This window comes from Xiphophorus couchianus, chromosome 2, assembly GCF_001444195.1.
Source record: "Xiphophorus couchianus chromosome 2, X_couchianus-1.0, whole genome shotgun sequence".
Lineage (NCBI taxonomy): Eukaryota > Metazoa > Chordata > Actinopteri > Cyprinodontiformes > Poeciliidae > Xiphophorus > Xiphophorus couchianus.
In genome coordinates, this window is record NC_040229.1 from 21,827,282 (window position 1) to 21,850,813 (window position 23,532).

A 23,532-nucleotide genomic window follows, 5' to 3' on the forward strand; every position below is an offset into this window, starting at 1 on the left:
GTATTTTTTATTTTTTTGCAAGAGAGATCTTTCAGTTATAGTTCACATTGTGAACTTGGATTACAGTGAAGAAAAAAACAGATGCAGATTAAACTGTTAACTAAAAGTACATTATGGATGGACTGAAATTCTGCAGGATGAGCAGTGAAGACAAATACGGAGATAAAAGGTCCTCCTTCTGAACATAGAACTTCATGTTTGAAGTCAAACAAAGGGACTAAAAGGTCAGGACATTAACATTTTGGAGACGTGGTTAGGAAACGCAGCAGATCTTAACCCAACTGAGAACCTAAATATTGACTCTTCACATGAATGTGATGTATTTGCTTACTTCCAACAAACCTTGAAAAACTCCTCTAAAAAAATCTAAAATTGTTGAATCTACAAAACAGATTATATTCTATTTCCCCCCAATATAAGCAGATTAACTATACATTAACCATTCATTCATTTCTCACAATATTATCAGAATATTTTGAGTCCCAAGCTAAATTAGATTAAGAGAGTAAATAGAGAAATTTAAAGCAAATGGAATAGAATTCTCCACTGTATTCTAACGTTGAACGGCGCCCTCTTCTGGCAGAAACGCAGATCGACTGAACACCAGAGAGACAGGAGTGAAGCAGATGGAGGCCCAGTGAGTTGCCAGGTTTGACATAAACCCCAAAACAAAATGTGATTAAACATTTAAAAGAAAAACGGAAGATACGATAATAAAGGTGTGTAGAATTAGGCTATTATTAGAAATGATTAAAAAAAATAAATTTAAAAATGCAAGAAATCAGTCGTTAACGTCGTAAATAGAAGCTCACCTCATCTCCAGATTTGGGAGAACTATTTAGCCATACATGGCGCCCCTCACAGACCAGGCACTTTGCGGCTGAATCGTCCAGCTTCTGTGTAGCTTTTGTTCAGCGGACGTTGAACCAGGCATCAAGCAGGCATGAACTACGCATTACACGGACACTAAACGAAACAAACGCATACATAAATGCAAAGCTAGCCTTGTTAGGTGAGGTCGGTGAGTATGAAGAACACACAACCCTCTAACAGCTGCTGCTAAATACCGCTAAGCTAACAGCTAACAATGTACATGTGATAAACTCGCTCAGAAACAAAAATCTGTTTACAAAGCCTAAAGCTAGTGACTACGTGAAGCTTTTGGGCACATTTACTACCTATAGCTTTGTTCTTCTCTGGCATGTTTATTGTTTTCTACGTGTTATAATAGTTGCCCTGTTTATCCTGGATAGGCTGTTGAAACACAAGCTGTTGTGGTTTGTAGCATTTCAGAAAAAGCTTATATTTAACAATAGAAGGATTTAAACTGGGTTCTCTTTAGCCCCACTTTGATTTGCTCTTATATGAGTATATACACAGACATGTGGTTCGTACATTTGGTGCAAAGCTAATTATTCGTTATTAGTTGAACATGTAAAGTAAGGCACTGCACATATCTAGAGCAACTGCAGTTGAGGTCCAGTACTTTGTATAAATGGCCTTGGAGGACATTTAGTCAACTCAGAAAGAAAATAAGACAATAGCATTAGAAAATAAATATATGAGAAATGTCCACCATTGCATGTTATGGTGAGATAATGACTGCCATATGTCCAGAATGAGACGTATCAATGAATCTCTTTTATCCGGCCTGTTAAAGTTGTTAGTGGAACCATTAAAACTGAAAATAAAGGATTCTAGTTTGGCTTCTTTTTCTTTAGATGATTTCTTAAAGTCTGCTCACAAACATTGCTATGTTGCTTTGAGTCTTCTGTCCTGATGCTTTGATTTTTTTCCATAGTCCACCCAGATGTCTCCTTCTGAACATTTTGTTTATTGATGCTCCACATTTCTGAGAAAGCTGACCGGGAACGGTAACATCTTTGGTCATACTTTGTTTAATGACCTGCTTGAAGGAGATCCATCATGCTTTCAGCTGTCACCCTAGTCCGTCAACAAATCATTTTCTAGCAGCTCATTAATTTATACAAGCACTTTTCTGACTGTAGATGTGTTGGATTGCCATATATTACACGAAAGTGATTTTTTGCTGAAAAGAAAAACATTTGACTCAACATCCTCCATTGTTTTTCTTATGTTTACCACTGTTATCATTGGCTTACAGCAAGAATTTCAGATTGACCTTTTTTTTTTGTAGTTTTGTCTACTGTCTAATTATTGTTTCAGCATGTTTTATGTGGTTTGGTGTATATGTTGACACAAGTGGGCCCAACCTGTGTTTTACTTCTGAGCCCCAACCAGACCTGGACTGTTTTTACAGCACTGAGTTTCAACTCCCAGTCCTATTGTTGAATCCTGAGGGATCCTGCTCCGACGGAAGTCCTGATTGATCCTCCTCCTTTTAGGCAAATAGCAGCCAGGGGCTTTTAATTACATCACATACACTCTTATCATCTTATTTAAGGGCATTCCTGAAGATTTATCTGAACTCTGTTATTAAGACTTAAGCAGAGGAAGAGAGACTGAAGGTCAGTTGAACTGAAACCATTAGGCTCTTGATAATAATGTGTGGTTTTATGCGCATTGTGTCTTGATTAACGTCACCAATCGGAAACAAAACACACATGCTAAATAAAAGTTAACTGCAAAGGTAAATTAAATGTACAAAAGTACAACTGAATCTGCGCAAGTTATATCAACTTGTGGCTCAAACAACAGTATTAATGCCAAGAGGGCGTTCTGCTCACCGAATTGTCTCGCGTCCATTTCTAAACAAAACCATATATAACGCTTTAATCTGATTTTCTTTGTGTCTCCTTTACACATCCAACCAGTTGGACACAAACCTGCGAGTCTGTGTTTTGTTTGTACGTTTTACAATAGTCAGTTCTGCAGATTTAAGTTAAACATGTGACGCTTACTGTGTCGTTACAGTTCAACATGATAAATCTTTGCAGCCTTCATGCTGCTTGTTTAAAGGATTAGCCAGAAAACAAGTGTTTAGAGTGAGGATCAGGTGAGGGCTTAGACCATTAAAAACACAAAGTAGGAAAAGAGGACTTAGCAGTGTTGATGCTAAGTCTTTTTTTCCAGGCATAAAGGTCAGCAGAGGCTTTGACAGGCTGTGCAGGAAAGAAGAATGACTTGTTTGACCTGTAACCAACACATGGAGGACTCTGTGGGTTTCACATTTCTGGTGATGTTTTTCATTACTGGGTTGTCAAAAACCTCTCGGGCCACAAGGGAATGATCTTTACTTGCACAAATCTTTTGTTTTATATGGACACAGGTGTGTGTGTTCGGGAAATCACATAGTTGTATATAGCACAATTTCAGGCTAGTCAGAATGCAATGTGAATCTGAATTAGATTTGATGTTTCATGCATGCTCTGTTCAGTAACAAGGCTGTTCCCAGAGTGCAGCACCAACTTCACTTCTTATGACAAAATAAAGTACGGAGGGGTATAATCCTGCATCATTGTACAACTCCTCCCTTCCTTCCCGTTGGCACAGTGGAAGAAATACTCCCGACTGTATTCAAAGCCTGTAAAGTAATGCTGTTTTCTTCAGCAGGGGAATGTCAAATATTGAAATTGGTTTACAGATTTTCAAACTTGGATCACTTTCCAGGTTTAATCCACTCAACCTTGAAACTGATCAACGCTTGATTAGATTTTGAATAATGTCTTTGCGAGCTTAATCTTAAAAGATGGAGGTAATGCTGTTGAGATGCAGGGTCAGGCTTTTCCTAGCTGATAGTAATTTCTACTTTTTGAGTTAAGATATGATGATCTTCGGCTTTTATGAATTGTGAGTTTGAATTTGGTAAAAGATGTGCTGAGGGTTCTGTAGTAGACCTATTGGCTTTTATGCTGACATAAAATTCAGGAAAAAACCCCGTAGTAATTTGTAAATTTAAGTACATTCCTAACGTTTGTCTAACATTTTCTGTTTGTGGATGGGTAGTAATTAGTTTTGTTGCATAAATATGGGGGAATATTCCTATTTGATTTTTTTTTTTTGATAGATTTTGGACTATGGATCAAGTGAATGTTGGTCAATTCAAATCTCTGGATGAGTGATTGGTACAACTAGTTAAATTTTTTCAGTCAACACTTGATTCAGTTTCCTAAAATCTACTTTCTTCACATGCTAGAAATATAATTTTTGAACTGTATGAACTGTCACACACTACAATTTGTGTTTATTAGGCTTTTATTCTTAGACTTCTTTTTTTTTTCAGGTAAAAAAAAAAGAATCCAGTATAATTCCAGAAAAACACCAGCAGCCATCCCTCTCACATTTACTACCATCTTCCCATCGGCCATCTCCTCTTCCTCCGACTGCTCCACTTCCCAACATGGCAACTGTGTTTGTTCTCCGGCCGTGTCGCTGAGCCGCCGCTCTGGACCGCCACCATGGAGAAAAAACGCAGAAAGAAATTAATCTAGCTGCCCAGGCTGTCTGCAAAATGGACTCATTTTTGGAGCTGTGGACCTGAAAATGCTCCGTCTCGGCCTCTGATATGATATCACAGTTCGTGCTACTTTCTTTACGAGGCAAAATGGTTCTATTCTTGTTGCTGGCATCCACACTTTTGGGAACGCTGGCAGGCCTTTTGCCTGTGGTGGGGATGGGGTCAGAACGGGAGGCAAACGCCAGATCTGACTATCAGCCCCCCAACCTGCAGCCCCTCCCCTCGCCAGCCAGTTCAAACTGCTCCCAGTTGACCCTGAAACTGGAGTTTTCTTCTGAGGTGGTAGAACACGGTAGGAAACTGTTTTCATTGATTATTATTAGACATTTAACATTTCTGCTGAAGACTAAATGCACCTTGCACTAATAACGGGCACCCCTGGTTAAGATGTTTTTAAAATATTTACCACATGTTCAAATTTTATTACGGTTGCATAAAGTGAAAGAAATACAATACAATACTATAGTTTCCCTTTTTTGTTTTTGGTTATTTAGAAATGTATAAGCTGACAGTAAATCAATTTTATATATATATATATATTTTTTTTTTTTTCCTGAAAACTGCACATTAAGGTGGTTTTAAACATAAAATATGGAAGAAGTATTTTGGACATTTTTAACACCAAATGTAATTTTTAGCGTCACAGAATGCCAAAATGGGTTTGACACCAATTGTGGCAATAAAAATATGTTAAGGAACAAAAGTTTGTCACAGAAAAATCAGTTTGCACCACAGTAACAATTAGAAATTGTGGGGTTTGGAGCTAAATGTCAGAGATAAGCATTGAAATGATATCCAGCCATTTCTATGTCTACATTCTAACCTCTTTGTTTGAGCTGCATGCCGGAAATGTGTCTTTGTAAACATAAAGTTGACTAAACTGTACCTATATGCTGTGGTCACATGAGACAAAGATTGAGCTTCTTTTAGAAGGATTATTGGAAAAACATCTCATAATCACTATAAATTAAATTTCCTTTTCTCTTTTCTTTTCTTGGTAGACTGCATTATGTGATAAAAATGCAACCCATCTACTTATAAAGAAAAAAAATCTTTCATTTAATTAGAAAGATAAAATAAAAATCTTTCAACTGCATGATGATCCAAGTTATGAAATAATTCTGTGAAACTACATTTAAGTGTTGTAAAACTTTGCAAAGAATGCACAGGAACACTGATTCCTTTCCTGTTCTCTAACTGCTGTCCACTCTGTGTCTCTGCAGAGTACATCGTAGCGTTTACAGGGTACTTCTCAGCCAAGGCCCGCAGCCTGTACATCAGCAGTGCCTTGAGGGGAGTTGGAGACAAAAAGCTAGAGTGGCACATCGTTCCCAGAGAGAACCCGGCTTCAGACTTCCCTAGTGACTTCGAGCTGGTCCACATCAAGCAAGCTTCGTCCAGCAGCCTGCTGACCTTAGAGGATCACCCTTACATCAAGAGGGTGACGCCGCAACGCAAAGTTTTCCGATCCCTCAAGTGCATTCCCTGTAAGTCGTACAGTAGGGTGTCATTGTGCAAGGATAAGAATCTGTTTTTTTTTCAGGGTTGGCACGACTGTCTGAGAAATCCAAAACCTTGAACAGAAACAGGAAGCAGTTCAGCTGCTGCTTTTCACAGACTGGCTTTGTTTGCTCTGAGAGACGGTGCATTTTTCTGTCTCAGACAGAGAAATCTCTGGGAATGCTGTGCTGCAGTGTAGGTGCACAGTGCACCTACACAATCCTGATGCAAAGTGCCGGAGCAGCTTGGGGGTTGCTGATGGGTCTTAGCTTGTGTTGAAGGGTGATGGGAAGTAGGACACAGAACGTCTGTTAGCTCTCTTTGGGTGGGAGTAGGTGAGTCAGAGAAGAGTAGGAGGGGTACGCCCTGAGCCTGGCACTGGATGAAAGACTTCAGTGTGCCACCAGCCTGCTTATTAACATGCTGTGTCACTATGGGTGGTGTGAGTTTCTGGAGAAAGTTTGCAGTTGATTTTAAAGTCATAAGTAACCATGGTGCTGCTACTCTAGTTTAAGTGACAAAGATTAAAAGGTATAAGGTTAAAGGGTGTTTTTATTTGTTTTTTTTAAGGTTCAAAGCAAGTACAAGTAAAACTTTAATCTGCTTCCCAAATTATGCAGAAACACATTCCTTTATGAGCTCCACAATATTTCAGAGGTGTCATTATGAATACACCAGATGCAAACCCAGTCATATCTTAGAGAATTATCTTTACTAGTACTATTTTTCTTTCTACCATTTATTGATCCCACAGTGCCTCGTACTCAACTCAGCCATAATGACTTGAGTACTAAGACTCAATCTCAATATGGCTGAAAAACCTAGTATGATATAAACATTTTGTGCCAATTGATATCAATAATGAGAGGTTGAACAGCTAAAGCCCTTTTCCTGCCTACATCTATCAGAATGTTGTGTGGTTCTATATTAGAGTTGAATAAATATTCTATTTATTAAATATTCTATCAGATGTATTATTTATTGATATTGAACTTGTCTGTTGTAACATATATTGTTGATTTATTGTCCAGCACTAATATTACATTAAAAACGTAAACTTCAATCTATTTTATGTGAAAGATATGTTTTCAGCCTGTTTGAGTCAGTACTTTGAAGTATCTTTCATTGAAATTAGACCTGCGAGACCTTTGGTAAATATCTGTATAATCAACATCTGTGGTGATATTCATGAAAAACATGAGGTAGGAAGGCTTAACAAACATCTAAAACTTTATTTTAAGACTGATTTTTCTAGCCAAGATATCTTTTGAGAATCAAACATAGTTCCAAATAAAAGTCAAAGGAATAGTATAATGTTTCATTACTTTTGAATCTGTTGTTGCTTTTATGTCTTAAATAAAATAAGGTCATGTTATATATCATTGCTATACATTTTCTGCATTACCATGTAAATGTTGTATTGTTGCTCAGGATTAAGCTACCACAAGGATCTCATACTGGTTTCTGATTCCTGCTTTAAAAGCCTCAAAAAGACGTGCAGAGCTCTACTGTTGCTTAATAATCAACTGATGATAATTTATTCTTTCAGTGACTCAGATTATGCGGAGACAATTTCAAATTTGGCATCTGTGATCAGTCGTACATTTTAATATGAATACATTACAATGGCAGTGTTTAGAATGAAATCAGTTTAATAATGCTAACAAAAAGATTGGCTGCATGTCTGCAAGTTAATAACAGTGAATTTGACTGTTAGACATACTCCAAAAAACTATGTAGAGATTAAAACTAATTTTGCTCTCTGTGTTCATTGTTTAATTTTTTTCTTGTAGCACCTGAACCTACTGCACCCTGCAACGGCACACATGACTCCCAAAAATGGCAGTCGTGGCAGTCTTCTCGACCCTTCAGGCGAACCAGCCTGTCGCTCGGCTCGGGTTTTTGGCACGCCACCGGTCGCCACTCCAGCCGCCGGCTGCTGCGTGCCATCCCCCGCCACGTTGCTCAGATCCTGCAGGCAGATGTTCTGTGGCAGATGGGACACACAGGTGAGAAAGTGACTTGTACTTCCAAGGAAAAAGAAACATAATAATCTTAGCATTTCGTTCCAATAAAAGTTTTTTGTGTGTGTGTTCAGGTTCTGGTGTAAAGGTAGCGGTTTTTGACACAGGGCTGAGTGAGAAGCATCCACATTTTAAGAACGTCAAGGAACGAACAAACTGGACCAATGAAAAGACTCTGGATGATGGTGAGGAGGAAAAACTTTTTAGGTCAGATGACTACTTATTTTATTAACTGCAGAGGTAAGAGAAGCTTAGAATAATAATGTTTGGGGTTTTGAAGGTCTTTCTTTTGCCTGTATTTCTTTCATTCTGAAATGGTAAGACTGTTTGGGCTGTTGTTCTCAGTTTGTTTACACAGGACTAGTTGATCTCGCTTTACAAAAATTTGGGCAGAAATATTTGGCTGGGTAATGGAAGCTAAAATAAAAATGAAATGAATTTCAAAAACACCGAACCCCCTGCAGTGTTTGATAGATCAAAATCAACCTGGTCCGAATTAACTGGGAATATTGGATCTAGTCTGTATCTGACATCAAATCACTCGTACCACACCTGAAACAGAATTCAAAATGAGAAAAATCAAGTGCAATCCCTCCTGAGATTGGATACAGTGTGTTTTTGGCGGAAACGATGCGATTACATGGCAAAACATTACTAGTTGGTGTGAAGTAAAACAACAGACATGCTTGCTGCTAATTCTGCATGGTCAAATTATAGTTGATATTTGAAACTCAGCATATAGTCTAAACAAAAAAATAAAAATATATTCAGTCTAAAGCAGAAGTTGTCTAAACATTTTACAGAAGTTAACTACCAACAAAACATTAAAAAAGTATTGCGTTAAAGGATTATTTGTCATAATTATTTTAGTTGTATTGATTTAGGCTCTTTTTATATTTTGAAAATGTACTGAAATTTCAGTCTAGGAACCCTTTGTATATTACAGAATGTAGAACAAGTTAAGGTAATAAAAACAGTATATGGCTGTAAACTAGTTCATTTAAGTAGTAAACTCATAAAATTGTTCATTTTAATCTGCCTGATCTGAACCTTGACCTAGTTCTGTTGAGATGAAACATTGCACAACTCTGTACATTGACCTTTCACAACACTGAATACCTTATTATAAGTAATCTGATTACCTGATTATAAGTAATCTGATTACCTGACCAAAGGCCAGAAATACAATTCATATTTTGTCACTGAATATGAATGAAAAGGAAAATAAAGGAATCAAAACATATTTCTGTCTTTAGACTTATTCTCTATGCTTTTCTTTGAATGTTTCCTTTACATAATTTCTTCTTCCTTTCTTTTTTGTATCCTTCCTTTCTACTTATGACCTTTTTTCCTTCCTTATTTCCTTTCTTTGATTCTCCTTCCTTACATCCTTTTTCCTTCCTTCCTTCCTTCCTTCCTTCCTTCCTTCCTTCCTTCCTTCCTTCCATCCCTTCTTATTTCCTTCCTGTCTTCCTTCTTATTTTTTCCTTCCTTCCTCTCTTCGTCCCTTCATTCATTCCTTTCATATGTCCTTCCCTCCTTCTTCTGTCTTTATGCCATTCATTCTTTCCTTTACTCCTCCCTTCATTTATTCATTCCTTCATTTGTTTTTGTGCTTCCAGTTTCAGGTTTGCCAGGTTTTATGTTTAAAGCTATACCACAGTAGAAATATCTGTATTGCACTCGTTGTGTTAAGTGTTTTAGATTTTAAAATAAGCTCTTGAAACTTGAGTCTGGAAAGATTTAAGGTTCTTACATGAAACATGTAGAAGTCTTGATTATTATCAGTAATCTTTATTTTAATTGAAACATTATTTTGTGTAATGAGGCATAATCTGTATTGTGAACGCAGAGACATGTTAAGGTGTGACTGGTTGAGCATCTTGTTATTGAATAGTTCAGATTGTGATCAACTGCTCATCCTGTTTTTCAGGCCTGGGACATGGGACGTTTGTAGCAGGAGTTATAGCCAGTATGAGGGAGTGTCAGGGCTTCGCCCCTGACTCTGAGCTCCACATCTTCAGAGTGTTCACAAACAACCAGGTACCTGCAGCACAGGCTCAATATATAAGCGCAGTGTTTGATTTTATCTACATTTAAAGAAATGCAATGGAAATTAATTCTCAAATCAAGCCAAAATGTAAGCCTTTTTCACATTTTAGGTTTCCTACACCTCATGGTTTCTGGATGCTTTCAACTATGCCATCCTGAAGAAAATTGATGTTTTGAATCTCAGCATTGGTGGACCTGACTTCATGGACCATCCTTTTGTTGATAAGGTGAAGCATAAAACTGGGTGTTGCCTAGAAGCTCTATGTAGTCTTCTTTATTACAACAAGTAAATGAGGCATAGCAGGTCAACAGTCAGCTCAATCAGGTCAAACAAATGGTCTTCAAGGTGTTCTTCTTTGTGTAATATTGTAAAAGATGTCAGTTTTGAAAAATATATATTGATCAGATTAACAGACATTTTAGTCTTGAATCAAACATAAAAAAACCTCCATGTATACATGAAAGCGTGTGTTCCTAGAATTAACCAAATTTTTATTGAAAACTAGGTCCATCAAAGATCATACTGTTTATTGTTGTTTTTAACATTTGCTGAAGAATTCACTTGAACTTGTTTTGCAATTGTTTCGTATGCTTGACTTCCAGGTGTGGGAGCTGACTGCCAACAAAGTGATCATGGTTTCTGCTATCGGTAACGACGGACCTCTGTATGGGTACGTTCATCTTTTCAGCTTCCACACAGCTGGTGCTTCTTTGAAGGAATCCCATTTTGATCTGGTTAATACTGATTCAGTGGATCTTAGAAAGATGCTGTACCGTCAGAGAAGCTAAACGTTGGCCAGCTGTGATCTAGCACTGGAACCAATTACTTAGCAATAGGTCAGCAGTTCCCAATTTAATTTCTGACATGAGGGCCTAGTTTCCACTGCTTGTGGAAACAGTGCTATTACTATTAACCTTTAATGTCTCCCTTGAGCTTTTTAAATGTATTTTGGGATACCTTTCAGCACCTTGAACAATCCAGCTGACCAGATGGATGTGATTGGAGTTGGAGGGATTGATTTTGAGGACAACATAGCCAGGTTTTCCTCCAGAGGCATGACAACTTGGGTAAGTTACACACATTGAGATCTCCAAAGAATTTGTCCACGGCCAATTTTATAACGTCTATAACATTAGTACCATGCAGAAGTGGGTTCAGTCTGATTATTGTATCTTTGTGCAGGAGCTTCCGGGGGGTTACGGCAGAGTAAAGCCCGATATCGTGACCTACGGTTCAGGGGTTCGAGGCTCAGGGTTGAAGGAGGGATGTCGCTCGTTGTCTGGTACCAGCGTTGCCTCTCCTGTGGTTGCTGGTGCCGTCACCCTTTTGGCCAGGTGAGATTCTTAAGCCAGATTAATCTAGCTGTGTCTTCGTGACGATATTTTAGTTTTACACCCCACAAACAATCTCTAAAGAGAGAGATACAGAAATTGTAATGCCTGCATTCACTGCTAAGAGCTTTCCACTTCTGAATTATAATTATGTTACATTTTGGTTGCAAAATGCAACCTGTTGCACCTGCTAAATGCCATTTATTGAAAAAAAGGGCATAGAAGGATACCCAAAGTACAGAGCCCTGATTGGTCTATCCATCTACCACTTTGTCCTTGCGTCACACATGAACACCATACTCCGAAAGTTGAACATTTCTGCTTGGGGCAGATAATTAACTCCAACAATCAAGCATTCTGCTTGTTTCCAGTTTCTCCACATGAAGGACTGGGAAAGCTTTTCTTGACCCAGTCTGCTACAGGTGGATTTGTTATTGTTCTTTGCTCTTGTGTTTGTTTGCAAACGAAATGTTGTTTGGCATTTATGTGCCAGAAAACAAGATGAAATTGGTTTCTGACAGAGAAATGTCAGATTTTGACAGAGCCAATAAATTTAGTGTCAATGATTGTGGTTAATGGGATATTTCTCTCCTCAGAGACAAAAGAAATCATCTTTAATGTTAGACACTGAAAAAGAAGCTGCCAGAACTGATTCCCTCTGTTAACATAACAGATTATTTCTACAAGGAATCCCTGTGTAGAGTGTTTTAAACAGTGTGTGAATTGTCAGCTCAGTGTAACATTTCACGATATATATTCCAGATTGCTGAAGCTTAACCTTGTTATTATCTCTGGTTTTGTAATCCTTTATGAGTGCGGAGGCACGCTGCTGATTGTTTTTGGTGTTATTTCCCGTCTTTCAGTATCACATACTAGCACAGTGAAAAGCTTTCTTGTTGCAGAGCCGTTACTGAGCCAGTTTGTCAGCTTATATTGCTGTGTTAAACATCACAGCCACACACACTCTCCTCTCTGAGTTGCAACCTGGCGAATCCGACACCAGTAGAGTCACAAGAACTCAGTCTGTTCTGATTCCTCCTGCAGCACCGTTCTCAACCGGGAGCTGGTGAACCCCGCCTCCATGAAACAGGCTCTGATTGCCTCGGCTCGCAGGCTGCCCGGGGTCAACATGTTTGAGCAGGGCCACGGGAAACTGGACCTGATCCGAGCATATCAGATTCTGAACAGCTACAGACCCCAGGCCAGGTGAGCACACCAGTGTGAATTGACAAAAACAAACACAAGCAGGAAACAGAGGGTTGTGCACAGACAGAGAGCAGGAATCTGTTGAAGTCATGTTGTTTTTATACACACACACACACACACACCCACCCCCACCCAAAGATGATGTAACTGACCAGCCCAGTGGTTTTAGAGTCCTCTTTGATGAATTTTATGCATACTGTATGTTTACGTTGAACCTGCAGGGAAAGTTTGTTTTGAACAGCAGTTTTAATTTTATTATACTATCACCCTGTAAATATCAGCAGCAGAAACTGATCTGGATGTGGAATAATCTTATAATCCACTTGTATGTGTGTAATTGGTGTGAGAAACAGTTTGCCTGTACGCAAACAAAAAACTCATATTTAATCTTTGTTCTCATGATGTTAGATATTATTTCACAGCTTGATTCCAGCCTTGTGTTTGGTGTAACTGATAAGGTTTCCTTTCAGTCTCTCTCCCAGCTACATCGACCTGACAGAGTGTCCATACATGTGGCCTTACTGCTCTCAGCCAATCTACTACGGAGGAATGCCCACCATCGTTAACGTAACCATCCTCAATGGCATGGGGGTCACAGGCAGGATTATTGACAAGGTAGGCAACCAAGATGGTAAATAAAGGGGAATCACGGTCCTTATGTTAACTCTGGACTGGCTATGCTGATCTTACGTTCTAGTTTATTTTATTTTATGTATTTGTAATGAACTCATAGATTAAATGAACATCCTCTCTTTAAGCCCTGCCAGTAAATATCGCTTATTTCTGCTCAGCCCATCTGGCAGCCGTACCTGCCTCAGAACGGTGACAACATCGATGTGGCCGTCTCATACTCACCTGTGCTGTGGCCGTGGGCCGGTTACCTGGCCGTGTCCATCTCTGTGGCCAAGAAAGCTGCATCGTGGGAGGGCATTGCTCAAGGTCATATAATGGTGACAGTTGCCTCTCCTGCAGAGAATGATGTAAGTCAGAGGAAAAACACTACAGTAAACAACTCCCACATGAGCTGAGTTCCAGTTTTAAATTATTTAGTTAAGATATATTCTAGTACTTTATGTATTTATGAAATTATTGTTAGCTGTTTTAGTTTTGCAGTCAGTAGTCCTTTCATTAGCCCCCAATAGCTTTCTTTCTTTTTTTTGTGTAGGAAATGTATTCCATTAGATCTTGCCCGTTTATATATATATTTTTGGATATTTTGTAAAGCTCCAGTATGGATCATTTAAAGGAGTCCATCTTTATGGATGTGCTGTAATTATTCGTGTCGTTTCTTTTTCACAGTCAGAAGTTGGAGGGGAGCTTACGTCTACAGTCAAGCTACCCATAAAAGTAAAGATCGTGCCCACTCCACCTCGCAGTAAGAGGGTGCTGTGGGACCAGTACCACAATCTGCGCTACCCACCCGGCTATTTTCCCCGTGACAACCTCCGCATGAAGAACGACCCGCTGGACTGGTACACATTTACAGGAGTTGCTTCATCTTTCACATCTTGCATGAGAGATTTTTATTGGATTGTTCCTGTAAATCAGCTTGGTTAAAGGTTAGTGGATATTATTCTGGTTCCAGGAATGGGGATCACATCCACACCAACTTCAGGGACATGTACCAGCATCTGAGGAGCATGGGCTACTTTGTGGAAGTTCTGGGAGCACCTCTGACATGCTTCGACGCCAGCCAGTATGGTACGGACATAGAAGCTCAACACCTATACGAAAATATAGATTAACCATTTTGGATGTTTTTTCTTGGGTTTTATTGGGACAGATTTCCTAATGAATATTAAAACTGGGACATCCAATTGAAAACGACTTTTCTGCTTGTACATTTTTTAAGATTCATATATCTATATTTTTTATTCTAAAGGATTTAAGGGTGATATTTCTTGTTTTGCTGTAGGCACACTGTTAATGGTGGACAGTGAGGAAGAGTATTTTCCTGAAGAGATCACCAAGCTGAGGAGAGACATTGACAACGGGCTGTCGCTCATCATCTTCAGCGACTGGTACAACACCTCGGTGATGAGGAAGGTCAAGTTCTACGATGAAAACACCAGGTAACAACTTGGGAACCATACAACTCTGTCGCAAGTTATTACACGTCTAACTACACATTTAATGACTGATTTATGAGTAATTTAATTGCCTCTGTTGGCATTGTGCTGCAGTTATCACTTTCTCAAAATCAGGTCGATCATAAAACGTGTCATTAAAAAGGTGTGGCTCATACGATAACAGCAGACACCTACTTTGAGTGACATTAGATTATTTTTATTTCAGTGAAGTGTTTGGTACAAACTCATATCTGTTGCATATTTATGCAAGGGAAAAATGCATTGTGATGAATTCTTGTTGCCTTGCACAACATGTTAGAAATCACCATTTGATATATTTCATTGCTCTTCATGACCTGGAGATTATTTATGTAATATAGAATAATGTAGTGTGCACATAATATATGCAGAAGAATACAAATTTAGTTTGATAAGAGTTACTAAGACGTGTGATGTTTATATAGAAAACCTGACATAGGAAAAATCTAAATGAATAAGAGAATCAGTAAAGTTAACACCATATTATAATGCTTTATTTGTACTCTTTTTTCTATTGTTTGTTCTTTTTACAACAACTGAAAACAGATTGCACAGTTTTTCCAGTGTTAACAGAGGTTCCAGTTATTGTTTGTTGTTGTGTTTTTTAGGTCCCTAATGTTCTGTTTTTTGTGGACTATGTGTAATTATCATATTGCAAATTGTGATTCAATTAAAGCTCTGATACATGCTTGTTTAAGTGGATGCAAAACAACCTAAAAGGCTGAACAGATGCACATAATGATGCACATATTGTTCTCAGTATTATGAAAACAAAATGTAGTAATTTCACCCAATAGTCCAACACTTTATATCTGTCTGTGTTTGTTTGCACAGCTCATAATGTGAATATTTTCTAGTATGTCTGTGCTGAAATTGTTTAGCATCAACAGCAGATCCATCTCAGTTCAGTCGGTAGGTCTGTGAAATAAACAATGCGTCCTGTCACTCCATTATTCAGCACTTTAGTGATGAACGTCCTATTACCTGACAATTACGTTCACTTAGAGTTTTATCGTGTGATAACACTCCCAAGATGAACTGTGTTGTGCAGCTTGCTGTGTCACAGGTTGTCTCCCTGTGCTTTTATTTATGTGTTCGTTCTCTGTAATAGATGTCGTACATCACGGCTTCTCCAATTCGGAGCTCCTCATGCAGATAACCATTACTCAGCTGCTCCATTTAGATCCTACCAGAGATTTAAAGCAGTTTATGCATATAAATGCAAACTTCATGGCTTTAAAATATTGTGACTGGTGGCTCTGTTTTAATATGAAATTGGCCTTGTTATTGCATTTTAAATCATCTTATTCCCAGTTGCCTACAGAGATGGTGAGAAAACGTTAGATGTTTATCAATGTAGCTATTTACAGGGCTTTAGTATCAACAGTTATGAATTATATCAGATTTTTAAAGTGTTTTTTGATGCTTTAATTTGAAAACCTGAAGCATCTTCTTGCTGCAACCTGCAGACAGTGGTGGATGCCGGACACAGGGGGCGCTAATGTGCCAGCCTTGAACGACCTGATCTCAGTCTGGGGGATGGCTTTCAGCGACGGGCTGTATGAGGGGGACTTCACCCTGGCTGATCATGACAGTAAGATTTTATAGAGTCCTCTGGTCTTGCACTGAGGCTCTATTGGCACAGAAAATAAATAAAGCTTTTGTCTCTGGCTTTCTTGCAGTGTATTACGCCTCAGGCTGCAGCATTGCCCGTTTCCCAGAAGATGGAATTGTAATTGCCAAGAACCTGAAAGATCAAGGTACCAGGGTCCCCCTTAAAGTTTAAAGACTGTCAGACAGCTCTGTGTAGCAGGGAGCTGGCGGGCAGCCACATACAGTCAGACAAGCATTTTAATCTGTGTGTTAGATAAAAAAAGAAAGAAAGAAAACTGCAGTGTGTGTGTGGCTGTGCAGGTCTGGAAGTATTGAAGCAGGAGACTGCTGTGGTCGAGGGAATTCCCATCCTGGGACTGTACCAAACCCCTTCAGAGGGGGGAGGTCGGATAGCTCTGTATGGAGACTCAAACTGCATTGACGACAGTCACAGACAAAAAGGTGAAATCTCTCGTGTCTAATCTGTTTTCACACATCTGGAACTTCTTATTTATGTTTTTGCGTCTTGCTTGTTCCTCAGACTGTTTCTGGTTGCTGGATGCTCTGCTGCAGTATACTTCTTACAGTATGACTCCCCCCAGCCTCAGCCACTCCCACAGCAGAGTGGCGCCTCCTGCAGGTGCAGAGCGGCCACTGCCCCAGAGATTGGAAGGTGAGGGAAACCCCAGCTCAACTTCTCCTCCACAACATATCTTTAAGGAAACAAAATCTCATTGGAAATACCTCTTTTTCTTTCTCATTACAGTCTGATAAGTTTGACATTTTTGAAAATAGTTTCACTGAAACTGTTTATTTTTTCTACAAAATGCCAAGGTTAAATTGGATAAGGGTTGTCATCTTTGAAGTCCTTTTTGCAAAGTTTCAGCTAATGCAATAAAAAAAAATTATATTTGAATAAATTAAAATGTTGTGTTTGCATAGCTGAAATTTTGACATATTTTTGTTATTGGATTAAATTATCGGTAGATAATTTTTTCAATCACATGCTCATCTCCCTTAAGGAGATGGTTGCTTATTTAGTCATTGGTTTTAGTTTGCATTTTAATAATGTTCCATAAATTTGTCCACTGAATCTAACTGGTTAGACATAAATGTTTAGTTTAGACAAGAATCTCAGATGTAACAGTCACTGACAGAAACTCCACGTCTTCTTTCTCTCTGTCTGCTTTTGTAGGTATAACTAAACATTACTTGTATTTTTCAGGGAACCACCTGTACCGTTACTCCAAGGTTCTGGAGGCTCACCTGGGTGACCCCAAGCCACGCCCCCTACCAGCGTGTCCCCACCTATCCTGGGCAAAGCCACAGCCACTCAATGAGACGGCCCCCAGGTGAAACCAAGTTCAATTTAGTTTACATTTCATGGACCTGTAATGTTATTTTAACAATTTATGGGTTTTGGTTTTTTCCTCCCTTGATGAGATTATTTATGAGAGCAGGATATGTGAAGTAGGAATGATTCTTTAAATGACAGAATGATGCATTGAAGCTTCCAAAATGAATTAAAACGTGCTGTTTATCCAAACTTTGAGTGAACCAAAATAGGATAATTGCAGCAGAACATGCTGCCTCCTTTTAAAATGTTAATTTGACACTCACTCTCTGCTGCTATCTTCATGTTTCTCCTCTCCACCAGTAACCTTTGGAAGCACCAGAAGCTTCTCTCAGTGGATCTGGACAAAGTGGCTGTGCCTAACATGAAGTCATACCGTCCCCAGGTCCGACCCCTGTCCCCTGGGGAGAGCGGGGCCTGGGACATCCCAGGAGGTAACAGAGCTCTACAAGTTTTTACTGTCAGCTTTCTAAAATGAAAGTTTTGCTGAATTGATCTCTGAATAGAAGAATAAAAGGCAGTCGGTTAACTGTTTACGCTTTTGAAGGAATTTGGTTTAAGCTCATTTAAGTAAATGTTTCTGCTCATGTGCTATTTGCATAAGTTCAGTTGTAAACAACTGCTGACATAAAGAAATATACAGTATAATATCCAGCAAGAAGATGTTACTACCAATCATTCTGCTAGAGCTACATTAGTTTGCCACAAGAGCGAAACTGAATTAACTAAGAAGAAATATTTTGGAAAATACTTTGTTAAAGAATCTTAAGTCATATTTTTCAATTGACTTAAACAGAATAAATAAAAAACTTACTGTAATGAGGTACAAAACATTTAAACTGCTTCTCAATAAATTAAAATATTTTTAAAAATGTAATTTATTTCAATAATTAAAAGCAAAAAGTGAAGGTCATAGCTTTGTAGCATACTTATTTGTTAATTTTTGTTGGTTATGAGTTACAGTGAATAAAAACCAATTATGCAGCCTCTCATATTATAAGATTACATGAGACTGATTTTTAAGACAGAAGTGTTATGCTGTGACCCACACAATGATGGAAGACTGCTGACTTGACAAATGTTTGTCAGTCATTGACCACCTCCACTAGGAGGGTGAGAACCAGTTGCCAAAGAAACTGGTTCTTCAGAGTACTTCATTCATTCATTATAATAAGAAACAGAGGGAAAAATTGTGGTGGAAAAGTTGTGTTTAAAGAATATGATTTACTTTTTCAATTGAATTACAGAAATGCATTTGATGTCCTCGTTGGAGATGCGCCTGTGATGGACAAAGCTGTTCATGGCATTTACTCTCTTTCCCTTTAGGGATAATGCCGGGTCGCTACAACCAAGAAGTTGGTCAGACCATCCCCGTGTTCGCCTTCCTGGGAGCGATGGTTGTTTTGTCATTTTTCGTGGTTCAGCTCACTAAAGCCAAGAGCAAACCGAAGCGCAGGAAACCCCGGATCAAACGGCCCACATACCTCCAGCAGCAGACAGCGACAGCTGGGAAAACCCCCAATGTGTGACTGCATATTTGCACTGCTGCCGAATAGCTGGGCCCAACTCCAGAACTGAGACGTTGACGAGATAAGTCAGAGGAGTTGAACTGCTTGGGCAGACTGTTGGACTGCTTTTTAAAGCTCGCCAGACATCTCCTGGAAACGTTTTTTTTTTTGTGCCTCTTGTCCGTTTAAGGCCGTCGTTGGTGTTTTGTGTATTTGTGGACCAATGAACAGTGTTAGACAAAACCCAAGTCTGGTCCCCAAAGGTCCAGCTACAGTCCAAGTACACATTGTGTCAACATTTCCTTTTCTCTTCTTTGACCAAATGGGTTCTTTATAAGTAAAATATCTTACTTTTATATTTATTGAATTTGTTCTTACCCTAAAACATGTGTTACACTTGTCAGTAACTCTTTAAATAGTTGGCACACAAACAGGGTAAAATTGCCTGATCCTGGTTTTTCAAGTCCTGCCCCTATCTGTTGAACATCACTGTTGTTTTCATATTTTATACAGTCAATACATCTGGTCAGGCTTTCTGTTGAAATCCTCCCTTTTGGACTCCAGTGTCTTCAACAGACTTGGTCAGATATCGCATCAATAATAAAAAAAGCATCATCAAAGGCATTGTGTTTTTGTTTCACTGTCAGACTTAATCAGCAAGAAAAAGGTCTGTGGCTGAGGTCTTCAAATCCAGGCCTGGAGCTAAATGTGTCCTTGATCCAGCACACCTGAATCAAATGACTGATTTGTGACTGGCCCTCTGCAAAACTGGATAAAATACAGAGGAGGCAATTCAGCTATTAATTCAGCTGCGTTGGGGCAGAGACGCATCTAAAACATGTAGGACACATGTTCTCGAGGTGGATTCCTTCGTCTTTAGTAGGCTGAGTCACAGTTTGGTGATGCAAATAAAATATTGTCAGTGTGAGCACCTTTGACAACATTCAGACAGATTTATTAGCTAACATACGTTGCAGTCCAAGCAGCTCTTTGTTATATGCATATTGTGTAGAGTGATACAGCAGGAGCTTCATAAAGAGAAAGAGGCCCTATTTAATGGTGTTAAATTACAAAGTTACATTTCTTTTCAGTTATGTTTAATATATACATCATTCTTATAACAACCAAAGGTAAAATAGTTACTTGATTGTGCTATAATATGGCAATATGTGCCTGGAAAATACATAATACTGTCCCTTTAAGCTGTCCCAATCACCATATAAATAGCCAAAAGCCTTCGCCTTGCCAGAGTTAGCATGTTGAAGTTTATGACGTGCTTGTTTGGAAAGGAGAAAGCCTCCTTTCTAAAAGCAATACTATGAAAAGTCACATCTGAAAGAACCTAAAGAAGATTAACACAGGTCAAATTGGATACATAATGCATGACACGAAACCCAAACTGGTACAGGCACCTTGTTTCATCTGCCAACAACATGGTGGTGAAAGTATGATTTTTCACAAAATATTCCAAAGTCAATTAATTGTGAGATTGTTTTAACAGTTGAAGTCTGACTCAAACTGGGTCATGAACAGGGCAAACGGCAGCAGAGGCTTACTAATGAGCCATTATTTTATTCAGGTGTGTTGAACCACACAGAGAACGAAAGCATGCAAGATATCATCCTTGAAATCTGACTTTGGACACTACTGTCATAAAATCTTCCTTGATTGATGGACAACAATAATTGCTTCTCTTAAAATTATGTGTGGCTGTGTCTCTGTTTTGGTGTTAACCCACCTGCATGCTAAGAAACTGCAAACTGAACAAAAACGGTTTTATAGAAGTGCTCACACTGATCATCTAATCAAGTGTATTTGATTATCAGCACATTGCTGTTAATCTAACTTAAACCCCACGGTAACAGAGTGCAGTTAAACTTTTCACACACAGCCTTTCCATGTTAGCTTTTTATGCCTAATAAATGATGGTATGGAATATGTTGTGTGTTTTTGTACACTTGAGATCCAATATCTTTAATCATTTAATTTTTACTGAAGACCAGAGGCATTTTTAATAATGTCCTGATACGGAGAAGCCTTAACGAGGCTGTGATTTATTTTTTACGATGGCAGTTTACTATAAATAGTTTAGAGCCCATATGTTTGTGATTATTAACTTGTGTTATTTTAGTGTGTGTCTAAACCTCGAAGAACAAAAGGATTTATTAATCACTGGCGATGAGTAAAAGGAAAAAAAAAAAGTAGGGTGACATTTAGCTTCAACCAATGTCTGAGTGGGAGCACAGATGATAACATGTTTAACTCCAATCAAGTCCCAGCTGGATTGAGAAATTACAGTGATTTGCTGAGGAGCTGCTGTCATAATTAATATTTCCTGAACATTTAGACATTGCTACACTGCTGGTGTCATGAAGAAGTGATGAAAAACTATTTTAGCAGTTCTTCAGAGTGAAAGACTGATTAAAAAGATGAGGTTTACCATGTGAAATTCCTTTTCACCTTGCTGCTTAACGACACACATTTCCTGGTCTGTGCGGAGACGAAATAACTGCATTCCCTTCTGAGGAGTAATTCCAGATTGAACAGACAAATCCATCCCAGTCTTGGAGTTGGGATTGATTATGGGCTGGAATCAGTGATGCAGGCTGATTTCATCAGAGGTGCTCCAGGCTCCCAGCTTAGGCTCTTTATCTGAGTCTAATCGGTGCGATCAGCCTGTGAATCTGTCACCTGTCCTCTTTGTTGATGGCCCCGCTCTGAAGCTAATCTCTCTTGGAACCTTGGGAAACTGGTAAATGACCTCGGAGATGGCTAGATGCTAACAAGATTTGGGAAAGCTGGTGGTGAGAGGAGGTCACATGCACTCTTTCCCTGCAACGTTCCCAGATTTAGGGGACTTCCTGTTTGGCCAGTCAGGTCACCTGGAAGAATCATGGTGAAATATTTTAAGTTCTGTGGTTGTGCTGTACCACTCTGCATCTTACACCCCTGCTCCCCCTCCCATCCCACCTCCTCACATGTCTTTGGATTAGCCCACACTCCATGTTTCCTTGAGCGTAATGCGTTTCTAGTTGAGTTGAGTTGAGAAAAACTTTTTATGATTTTGACAAATGTCAAAATCATAAAAGCAGCTTTTAGCTGGATTACATCCAAGCCCAATTTCAGCTGGTTGTTATGAAATGTGTGAACACCTATGCTAGGAGACAAATATTTTCAAAGCTTACTCAAACCTTTAATGTGACATATGTCTTACATTATTTAGCTGTCACACAAATCTGTTTGAGAACAAAAAGGTAAAAAGAACAAAGAAACGTGGAATAACCTGTTTGCATAAGTTTGCAGACCCTAATACTTTGTTAAACACCCTTTGCTTCCATTTCGGCATCTGTCTTTGGTATGTGTCTGTCACTGTTTTGATTGAACTGTAAAAGTTCAGCCAACCTTGCAGGATCTTATTAGCATTTGCTCTTTATCATCCTTATAAAAAGCAATACTTTGCAGAGAGGTTTAAAATAACCAAAACCATTTAATTGCACTAGTATCAGTCAGGAAAAGTACCCCAAAAATCATGTCTTAAAGAGCAGATTTGACCCAAATGGACAATCTCTCAAAACTTTGAGACAGCATGGATTATGTTCTACTGAAACATAATCCATGTTGGGGCAAAAACTGAGACTTTTTGGCCCATCTCCAAAAGACAACCATAGCCAACTGTCTCTGTGGGTAACTTTTCTTTAGCTAGAACTACTTAGACACGGGATATTATTTTAAAACTAGAAAATTCCTGAAGAAATTTAACCGGGGTCTGTAAAAAGTGTGCCCGGCGTTGTCATGCTAGAAATTAGCATCAATGCTAAAGAACGCTGCAATGTAATCAATAGCATGTGGAGAATCACAAGAATGTTAAGTAAGGTGGACGTGCACCATTCAGTATGATTTAAAATTTTGTCAAGGCTTTTTTTGTTAAACTTCATTTCAAAGGGCCAAACTAATCCCATGTGTAATAGTCATTGGGTTAAATTAGTTATATAATGCTCAAAACAGAAGTAGTTGATGTAAAAATATGAAAGGCTTTTATTTTGAAATCTTTGTTAAGCTTCATTTCAAAGGTCCAAACTAATCCTATGTGTATCAGTGCTTTGGATAAAAAAGTCACTTAATGCCCAAAAGAGCAAATACCTGATGTAAAAATATTCAAGGCTTTTAATTGGAAATTTTCACTATGCTTCATTTCAAAGGACCAAACTAATAACATGTGTAACAGTGCTTTGGATGAAAAAGTCAAATAAACCCAAAAAGAGCAATTACATGATGTAAAAATATTCAAGGCTTTTATTTTGAAATTTTCAATATGCTTCATTTCAAAGGGCCAAACTAATCCCACGTGTAACAGTTACTGAGTTAAATCAGTTATATACAGCCCATAGCAGCAAGTAGTTCTAAAGGCCAGTTCAGT

At 38.7% G+C, this 23,532-nt stretch overlaps 1 protein-coding gene across 1 annotated transcript; it reads left to right on the forward strand.

The window, feature by feature from the left end:
* The first annotated feature begins 847 nt into the window (after nucleotides 1-847).
* Nucleotides 848-19,739, forward strand: mbtps1 (membrane-bound transcription factor peptidase, site 1). Its single transcript, XM_028027859.1, has 23 exons — nucleotides 848-1,021; nucleotides 4,205-4,730; nucleotides 5,662-5,925; nucleotides 7,732-7,947; nucleotides 8,037-8,147; nucleotides 9,896-10,005; nucleotides 10,125-10,241; nucleotides 10,618-10,685; nucleotides 10,980-11,082; nucleotides 11,198-11,349; nucleotides 12,391-12,552; nucleotides 13,023-13,167; nucleotides 13,344-13,532; nucleotides 13,852-14,024; nucleotides 14,138-14,253; nucleotides 14,468-14,624; nucleotides 16,130-16,254; nucleotides 16,343-16,420; nucleotides 16,575-16,715; nucleotides 16,795-16,926; nucleotides 17,479-17,605; nucleotides 17,911-18,041; nucleotides 18,934-19,739. Exons 2-23 carry the CDS (start codon nucleotides 4,487-4,489, stop codon nucleotides 19,134-19,136), a joined length of 3,264 nt encoding a protein of 1,087 aa, XP_027883660.1. The 5' UTR covers nucleotides 848-1,021; nucleotides 4,205-4,486; the 3' UTR covers nucleotides 19,137-19,739.
* Nucleotides 19,740-23,532: the final 3,793 nt, after the last annotated feature.